General features: G+C 32.9%; 1 protein-coding gene across 5 annotated transcripts in view; it reads right to left on the bottom strand.

Annotated features, from left to right (window-relative positions):
- Nucleotides 1–137: 137 nt before the first annotated feature.
- The window catches only part of LOC128012908 (acid-sensing ion channel 1C-like), a 69,316-nt gene continuing 59,369 nt past the window's right edge, over nucleotides 138–10,084 (bottom strand). For 3 of the 5 annotated variants that reach the window (XM_052595494.1, XM_052595495.1, XM_052595492.1), the window contains 9 exons: nucleotides 9,090–9,240; nucleotides 7,928–7,984; nucleotides 7,597–7,750; nucleotides 7,382–7,473; nucleotides 7,209–7,288; nucleotides 7,043–7,114; nucleotides 4,966–5,018; nucleotides 4,801–4,836; nucleotides 138–2,475 (listed from right to left, as the gene is read on the bottom strand). In XM_052595494.1, coding sequence (XP_052451454.1) covers nucleotides 2,397–2,475; nucleotides 4,801–4,836; nucleotides 4,966–5,018; nucleotides 7,043–7,114; nucleotides 7,209–7,288; nucleotides 7,382–7,473; nucleotides 7,597–7,750; nucleotides 7,928–7,984; nucleotides 9,090–9,240 — 774 coding nt within the window. In that variant the 3' untranslated portion in view covers nucleotides 138–2,396. Of the gene's footprint in view, nucleotides 2,476–4,800; nucleotides 4,837–4,965; nucleotides 5,019–5,434; nucleotides 6,970–7,007; nucleotides 7,115–7,208; nucleotides 7,289–7,381; nucleotides 7,474–7,596; nucleotides 7,751–7,927; nucleotides 7,985–9,089; nucleotides 9,241–10,084 lie in introns of those variants that run through there. The other 2 variants (XM_052595493.1, XM_052595496.1) reach the window with 2 other exon arrangements.

The following is a 10,084-nucleotide window of genomic DNA, read 5'->3' as shown; positions in this document are numbered from 1 at the left end:
CTATATTTTTAATAACAACACTGTCAGGCACGTATGACTAGAGGACAATAAAACAACAACAACACATAAACAGACAAAAGCAGCATTAGATCACATACAGAATCAGCAGACAGACAACATGTTAAGAGATGGTTAAATATAGTGTTTATTATACTGGTTCATTTACATGTCACAACTATCTGTTTTAAAATTGTGATACCTGTACTAGAAATCCCATTGTAGTTTATATAAAACAATACAATAATACATTGTAGCTGAAGTGCAGAAAACATAATGGAAGATGATATTTGCCTTTTAACATTTTGCAATGTACTGCAGTGAAGCTGAAGCACCCCAAAACATACTTGGACACTCAAAAATGTTACTGTATTAGACTAAATTGATCTTTCCAAGGCTACAAGGTGTTTTTAGTTCATCACGTGTACGATGAACATAGATATGAAATACCCTTCGTCTTCTTTTTGCACAGTGCATCTATTGTTTTACCATTTAACACCTAACAACTTCATTTTGAAAGTGTGCTTGTGCTATGTTTCTTTAAAATAAATTCCCCTTGGTTTGATCATTTTTATCTAATGCAACGACATTCAAACATTTTTATAGGAATAGTTCTCCCAAAAATTAAAATTTGCCATCCAAGATATAGATGAGTTTTTCAATGGAATAGATTTGGAGAAATATAGCATTAAATCACTTGCTCACCAATGGATGCTCTGCAGTGAATGGGTGCCGTCAGAATGAGAGTCCTAACAGCTGATAAAAACATCACAATAATCCACATGTAAAAATTGTGATAAATGAATCCAAGACATTTTTAACTTCAAACTGTTGTTTCCGGTTAAAATACCAGTCTATTTTCCATAAAGTTTGTTATTATTGATTATGGATGAGTATTTTAGCCTGAAGCAACAGTATGAAGTTCTAAACCATTTTAATGATGGGTTTGTTTCTTGCAAACACACATTAGCTTTTCACTTCTCAAGATGTGAATTGATAGACTGGAGTGGTTTATTCTCATTCTGACGGCACCCATTCACTGCATTGGTGAGCAAAGTGAAGGAATGCTACATTTTTCCAAATCTCTTCTTATAAAGAAACAAACTCCTGAGGGATGATGAAATTATCAGCACAATTTCATTTTGGGTGAACTATTGCTTTCTAGTGTCCAGACACATTTTGGGCTATGTTTGAACATGTGTATCTGAGCAGTTCATGCAAGGAAAGGAAGACACCTGTAACTTCTAGGTTGACCCCCAAAACATAAACGAATCAAAACGAAGCGTTTGTTTTTCAACTGTATCATCTAAAATAATTGAATATTTTCTAGTGGATGTGGAACTGTGATCTATTTTTAATGCTCATTATAATTAATACGAGCGTGTAACTCGTCAAGAGCTTTTCAGCGACGGATGATTTGATTTTCACATCAACACATCGCATACAGTCTTTGCCACTTAAGATAATGAATTAGCTCCTGGAGGAAACAATCTGATGAATGGATTCACATGTGGGATTGGAAAAGTGAAGCTTTACACATGAAATGCGTCATTCATAAATCTAAATAGTACTCAATAATATCCCATCTCATAACTGCGAAATAAATAGAGTAACATCAGCGTGTTGAAATAAAACGGCATGATTGCTGGTAACTCAGGTTGTACCGAAAGCATCTGGTTCCTTCTGTTTACCTGACAGCTAATAATTAAGACTTGAAGGTAATATATATATTTATATATATATATATGGTTTTCATTAACACATTATGCATATTATTGCACTTATATACACAAAATATGAACAGAGACAAACATTCGGAATGATTACATGTTTTCGAGTACTATCGCAGGGCTGAATTCAGTCAAACCGCGGTTAAAGCTCACACGATTATTGTACAAAAAAAGTGCCAAAATAGATGTAAACCTTGGCCAAACCGACTGTATCTATAACAATTTTTGTGCAATATTAAAATGCTTTCTTTTTCGGATTCTTTTAAGGCGGCTTGATCAAATTAGGCCCACAGTGTTTCGTAGAGGATTCAGAAAAGCACAGAGAAAAACACTCTCTCGGATGAAACACCGTCACAGTATTTATACGTTTGAAATCGTCCGAAAAGAAATGGCATGAAATCCACCAGGATTTTCCACAATGTCAAACAAACAGCGGCTGTGATGTTAATAAAACCTGAGTTTTGTTTAGGAAGTGTTGCCTATTTGTACTTGATGATGATATTCAGCTGTTTTTTTTGTTGTTGTTGTTTTTTTAAACTATTTAACATGTACATTTTCGTGGACTTACACTTGTTTTGGAGTCAGTCCGATATATATTTCACAGTTTTCCGTGGTGTCCTAAACCGTCCCGTCGCCTGCGTCATCAACAAGCGAATTCCTCGAAGTTGCCTACAGCCGGGTGACTAGGTAGCACGTTCGGCGCGAATCCGAGACTGTCCGAGTGACTCCGGAGTGTGTCGCATGTGCTCTGAAAGAGAGGAAACGGGAGATTTGGGGGGATGGGTGCGATACGAGGAAATCAGATGAGGGTTGAGATGAATTCATGTCAGTGACAACCATTAATAACAATGGAAGGGAGTATGGGAGTGAAATAAACAAGGGGATGGGAATATATTGTGGCAGAAAACAGATCATCAATAATGAAGAATGCATGTCAAGTTGGATAAAAAGAAGGGGAAAAAATCATGGGTATGGGTGGAGGGGAGTGGGGAAAGAAGAAGTTTTCTTAGTTTTGTTTCAATAGCTCTGGAAATCTACAAGCGAACTTTGCAATCACAACTCAGCAGGATGCATAGAAATGATTCATTGCATGTAGACCTGTGATGACAGCACAAAGAGATGCATCTAGTGACGTTATTGAACACAGGTCTCATCACAATTAAACTAAGGAAAGCCATTTAGCCTTTCAGGCTCAAATTTGGACCAAACTGCATAAACCTATGGCTTTACCTTCCCCATTGAATTTATAGTAAAGTCATTGTTAAATGTAATACATACATATAAGCTGTTATGTTTGTAATTCATTTGTATAATAGATTTTGTTTTACATATTTGCCCAGGTGCAATGTGTAGCATAGACTTTGCATCATTGTGCACGTAATTTGTGCTTGTTTTAATGAACCAAAGGATGAACTAAAATCAACGGTGAAAATTAAAAGCCCATCACATACAGTATGCTAATAACAGAGTTTCATCTGCACTGAAAATGCAAATGTTTCAAAAAAAGCCTCTGTATTTCGACTGCCGCAAATAATAAGATAAAAAAGATAAAAACAGCAGTTTCACATAGAAACACTGCAACAGTAATTCCTCTTGCAAGTAGGCTTATTTTTCATATTTCATAAGCCGAAGCTTGTCGACAGACTTATGAAAGGTGTCATTGGGTGAAAATAATTGCTCTGTCTGAAATAAACCAATAAAGCTGCAGCTCTGGGACGCTTGGCTCCTCTCCGCTTATCATTTCCTATATCATCCTATAACACTGCTTTGTTTATCACTAAAATATTCAAATTAGTTCTTGGATCACAGTCTGATACAGTGACTACAAATGTATTTCTTGTGGGTACGTTAAATATTCATGCAATGAGCCGTATTCACAGCTAGAGCGATATAAATGGGATCTTTTCCGACGTCCTTTTCCATCACATTTCCACCTTGTTTCATCATTCATCAGAAATCATCAAATTCTTCAAAATAGCACAACAATAGCTTCAACCAAATCTAAATCTTGACCTTTCCGTATGACATACAGTATGAGGTTGCTCATATAATAATGATGTCCTGGTGTTGGCACTATACAGAAGCAGAAGTCAGCGGGAATCATTTCATTATCTAGCAAGAAAACACTTCCTGTCTCCAGACCATATCTTCACCAGGCTGGAAGCGTTTACATCTGTTGATATCATACACACCTGGAAAATTCAGTAACACGAAAATATTTCCACTAAGTAATCTTAACTTAAAAAGTCACTTTTTTTTCTTTCTTTAAGATTGAGAAACATTTTTGCTAATCGTTTTCGCAGACCATATACACTATTGTTCAAAAGTTAGGAGTTCGTAGGATTTTCATGTTTTTAAAAGATGTCTCTCATGCTCACCATGGCTGCTTTTATTTGATTAAAAAACAGTAAACATAAATTCGCCCAAATATTAAGCATACATAATAATACTATTTAAAATAACTGCTTTCTATTTAAAATATTGTAAAATGTCATTTATCTCTGTAATGAAAAGTCCGTTCAGAAATCATTCTAATATGCTGATTTGCTGCTCAAGAAATATTTATTATTATTAATATTTATTATTTATTAATATTTATTATTATTATCATTATTATTTATTAATATTTATTATTATTATTAATATTTATTTATTATTAGTATTTATTATTATTATTAATATTTATTATTACTATTATTATTATTTATTATTATTAATGTTGAAAGCAATTGTGTTGCTTTACTTTTTTTTTTTTTTTTGGTGAACATTTTGTTTTTGCTTTTATATAAATAGAAATGTAAAAAAAAAACAGAATTATATTTGCATTAATTTATATATTTCTTTACTGTCAATTTCAAGCAGGATAATTTTCTACTTTTTATATTTTACTATTTTACATATTTTAATATACATATAATTTCAATGACCCCAGACTTTTGAACGGTACTGTGTATATATATATGATGTAAAACAGCAACAGTTTTGGGAAAAAGAAACAAAACATGTTGGGAGGAAAAGAGAAATTAAAAGAAGACAGAATAAAAACAAAAGAAAGCTATTGGTGTCGTTTTACCTGAACTTCTGCAAAACATCATCTCCATCTTGAAAGCTACAGGGTTTTGAAAAAGGGATCTTAGAATGCGTAACAGTGACATTTGTGCATGTCTAGAACTACTGACATTAAATGTCACGAAGGGAAAAGACTCAAAATGGTGTGAATAATTAATGGCGGCGCTACCTGGGGACATGGTTAGGCGTGACACCAGGGCTGATGGGGTTCTCGGGGAAATCCTGGAATAAACATGATGGAAAGAGATGAAGATGACCAAACCCAGGCCGAGGCCAATTCACTTCCAACTCACTGCTAACTGAATATTCCTCATTTAATACATATACTTAAATAGATTTACTCATTAAATATATTTAAAAATATACCGTATTTTTCAGACTATAAGTCGCACCTGAGTATAAGTCGCATCAGTCCAAAAATACGGCATGATGAGGAAAAAAACATATATAAGTCGCACTGGACTATAAGTCGCATTTATGTAGAACCAAGAAAAAGGAACCAAGAGAAAACATTACCATCTACAGCCGCGAGATGGTGCTCTATGTCTAGTGTAGACTACAGGAGCACTGAGCAGTATAGAGCGCCATCTCGCGGCTGGAGACTGTAATGTTTTCTCTTGATTCATTTCTCTTGGTTCATTTCTCTCGGTTCATGTCAAATTAATTTTGATAAATAAGTCACACCTTACTATAAGTCGCAGGACCAGCCAAACTATGAAAAAAAGTGTGACTTATAGTCCGAAAAATACGGTAATTATATTTATATAAAAATATATCTGAAATATTTGTCATTTATTTGATTTGAAAATGAATTGGCCATCGCCAGATTTATGACAAAATAATAGCGTGCTGAAAAGCAATGGTCCAACTGTTTAAAATCATGTCGTTTCTCCAAAATATGCATTTTGAGTAAATTATTTCAAGTTAAATGTTTAACCAAATTTCTTGAATGGATGATAATAACTTCAAAACACAATATAAATTATGATTCCGAAATCATGAGCGAACTTTATAGTGGTAAACATTTTTGATACCAAGTTTAGACTAATTTCACTATGTCAATGCTAAAGTCTTATCAGTGTATTCTAATGTATGATTAGTGATGTCCTGGTGCATGCTGGGAAGGGATACATGATTTTGTCTGCTATGGTATGATATGGTACAGTAATGGTGAATGACGCTGATGTTGTGGTCCAGTATTTAAGTGTTCAGTCAAATTGCAATTTGCTTATATAAAAAATAAAAGGGAACATTTGGTAATCATTTACTCATTTTCTGCAACAGCTCTTTATCATACAACATCAACACGGCTGTGTCACGTTTCAAAAACAACCTAAAATCACCATAATAAGAGTCCTAGCGAAGTACTTTTCTTTATAAGAGCTCGACCGACAGCCTCTGATGATTATGCGAAAGAACACAGAACATCCCTAATTTTCTGTCTACACTCCACTTCTTCATATAAAATAAATAAAAAGTTACATAAACAAAATCAACCAATGTATAACCATAGACATGATCTGAAGGACAGAGCGAAACCCAACGCTATCTCACGGCCAATTCGTATGTATTTTACGAGGTTGCTTATTCGTACGAATTTGTACGACCTCACTCGTACGATTTTATACAATTTGTCTAAACCCCAGTGACGGTTAGGTTTAGGGGCGGGGTTAGGTGTAGGTCATTCGTACAAATTCATACGAATTGTGCAACTCGTAAAATACGTACGATTTGGCAACAATTGTATGAATTTGTACGAGTTTGGTCGTACGAATTCGTACGAATAAGCCACCTTGTGAAAAATTTACGAATTGCCGTGAGATCGGGTTGGCGAAACCTTGTTAGCTGGGCTGTGAATATTAATTAGGTCACATGAGTCCTCATTTATTTAATGAAGGGCACAGATCAACTAAATCTGATTTGATCTAAATCGGATATAAGGTTTGCCACGAGCGAAGGGTGATGAACGCCCTTAACATTTCCAAATCTTTCCCGTTTTGTCTCGATTTTTGTCCTTATTCAAACATGAGACGATGTCTTTTGTGGAAAGGCCATCTTCATCAGTCGTTTCCCAGAATTTGAGCCAAAGACAAAAGGCAAGTAGATGCATGCAGTGTTCCAGAGAACGATCCAAACGAACAGAAATACTACAAATATCAACAAAACACACAACCTGTTTTTGTGGCAACATAATGTCCGCATGTTTTTTGCACATGCAGAGCATCACAGGAAGCACAGTTAATTACCAGATTGTCACTAGCGCTCCGATGTGGCCGTCTCTTGCGAAGAAAATGCCCCAGCACTTTGTCCTTAAAAACCTGCAACATTTATAAAATATACTGTAAGCTAATTATTTGTAAACATGAGCACATGAAAAGAAATTAGGAAGTAGCCATCAAGAATTCAACAGACCTCATACAAATAATCAAATATCTCCAATATGGTCAAGACACTGGCTCCTATAAACAGACCCATCTGACCTCCAATATCACCTGAGAGAATAGAAAAATATCATAAAGAACCAAGCAGAAGACAACTCAATTGTCCATATTGGTGTAGCATTTGTGAATTTTCTGCACTCTTACCAAGTAATCCAGCCACTTCATATGCTTTCTTTTGTTCAATTTTCTCATAGTTCAGAGCCTCAAAAAAGATATCCAGAACCAATATGTTATCCCTGTAAGATTAAACACAATGCATGGCTGTTCCAGGATAATAATATATTTTTTTGTTTGTTTTTTAATTCAGAAATGGAATCAAATTCAATGTGTAACTATGATAAATGTGAATGTAAACTTACGCAATATACTGTTCAGTTTTGTTGAACTTCTTGGCGAGATATTTGGCCGAAGCCTTGCTGGGTATTTTCACCATGGACAGCTCTTTACCGTATCGAGTCATGTTGCACGGCGTCTCGCAAACACAGTAATCATTGTCCTTCTCCACTAGAAAATCTGTCAATGATTGTTCTTTTTATTATTATTATTATTATTATTATTATTATTATTATTATTATATAAAAAAATTGGAATAAGCATGTTTTAATAAATCATATAAAATCATGGTTTTACACATTGCTTAGTAGTGATAGAAATAAATATTATTATAAAAATACACAAAGGTCCTCTGACCTAAAGCTGGATCAGCACAGTCTTTGTACTGTTCGGGTGTGCAGACGGTTGAGGTGCCTGCGATAGAAAGCAAAAAGAATGACAAAACATTGTTCAAATTGCTTATAAACTGTACAGTGAAGTAAAATAATAAAACCAAACACAATAGTCAATAAATCTCCATGTCTAAATAATTATCAAAGAAAAAAAAACTGTTAAAAACCTGTTTAAACTAAATACAACTAAGATTAAAATACTGAAGGTGAGAGTAAGCAAGCGTGTGGAGAGAAAATATAATCAAATAAAATATATATTTACATATAAATAAAAATTATATATATAAATATATATTTATATATAAATAAAAATTATATATATATATATATATATATATATATATATATATATATATATATATATATATATATATATATAAAACTAATGACCTGTTTAAAATATAAAACATTTACAAAATATAATAAAACCCCACATTCCCCAAAAAAACTGTTAAATGAAAAAAAAAAAAAAAAAGTTAACCAAGTACAATTGAGAATAAAATACTGTAGGTGTGAATAAGCAAATGTGTGAAGATATTTAATAAAATAAAGAGATATATAAAATAAAAGAATAAGACAAAAATATAATACAATTTAATAAAATAAAAAATACAAAATAATTTTTTTTCCAACTGCCAATAACCTTTTAAATAAAATACAAATAAATAAAATACTGTAGGTGTGAGTAAGCCAGCATCTGAAGAGATAAAATAAAATATATATTTAAAACATTAAAAAAAATAACATAAGATAAACTAATAAAATAAAACTAAACATCCCAAGAATATTAACTAAGTACAATTGAGAATAAAATAATATAGGTGTGAATAAGCAAATTTGTGGAGAAATGTAATAAAATAAAGAGATTAAATAAAAATAAAAATCTGTAAGTATGAATAAGCAATAATGGGGACTGTTTTTATGAATAAAAAAAGAGAAAAAAAAACTGTTCTGCACAACCTTCACAATGAAAAATGTATCAAAGAAAATTGTTAATATGGGAACTGAAATAAAATGTCCATGTGGTGTTTTTGTAATATATTCAGAACATACTCTACTGTGTAATAGAGTTGAAATGCTAAAGCAGTAGAGTTAATGTGAAGACCAGTAATGCTCTGTCTCCACACCTGGCATGTGCACCATCCTGCAGTTGCAGTTTTCTAGCAGGTAGCGGGTCTCACAGTCGATGCGACAGCCCGTGATGCTGTAGGTGGTGAAGTATTCAGAGTCCATCGGTTCGGATCTGCAGTCGCCCCACGGCGGAGGAAGATACTGGAGCTAGAACAAAGTTTGATTCATTACAGGCAGGATAAAGCTGTTCAATAACAAATCAAAACAGACTAAGCCAAGCCAAAGAGCGCAGCAATCAAAGAACTAACAGCAGAGGACATCAGCGGAACACAATCAAACCCACACTGCAATCAGCCACTTTTCACAGCCTAGATAAACAAGTGTGCAAGATTTCACAGAAAGAACATGCTGGAAAATCAGTGAAACCTGGAGAAAACCACAGACGCGAACTGACCCTATGCCTGGTCACTGTTGCTTTTTTTCTTTATTATTATATTTTATTATTATATATATTTTAGTATATATTATAGTTAATGTGTGTGCATCATTTACATATATTATTATTATTATTATTATTATTTTACTTTTAAAATAATAAAACAACTTAAAAATATACATAAAAAATATGTTTATTTGAATTAGAAAATTAATCAAATTAAATAAATATTTTTTAAATGTAAAATAAACTTTTAAAACTTAAACATAGATAAATAAGATAATCAAACAATAAATTAATAAATAATTTGACATTAGTGATTACACTCTTAAATTATTATAAACATTGAAATTTTTTTTTTACACATTTCGGGGTCATTTTTTATAAAATGATACAAACGCAGAGCCACTAGAAAAGAACAAAGAAGCTTGACTAATTGTGGTCAGCAACAGTTGCTAAGACAGGATTGGCCAGTAATAATTTTAAGGCGGGGCTTAGCAGTGGCTCAGTAACTGGAAACAACATTGTTGCACATTTCTTAGGTCATTAAAATTATATTATGCTCTTCTTATTAAATGTAAGAGCATTTTAATAAGAATCATATAAAATAAAATT

This window comes from Carassius gibelio, chromosome B24 (assembly GCF_023724105.1).
Source record: "Carassius gibelio isolate Cgi1373 ecotype wild population from Czech Republic chromosome B24, carGib1.2-hapl.c, whole genome shotgun sequence".
NCBI classification, from domain to species: Eukaryota; Metazoa; Chordata; class Actinopteri; order Cypriniformes; family Cyprinidae; genus Carassius; species Carassius gibelio.
The sequence above is the reverse complement of the archived record's forward strand: the minus strand, read 5'-3'. Positions and strand labels throughout refer to the sequence as shown.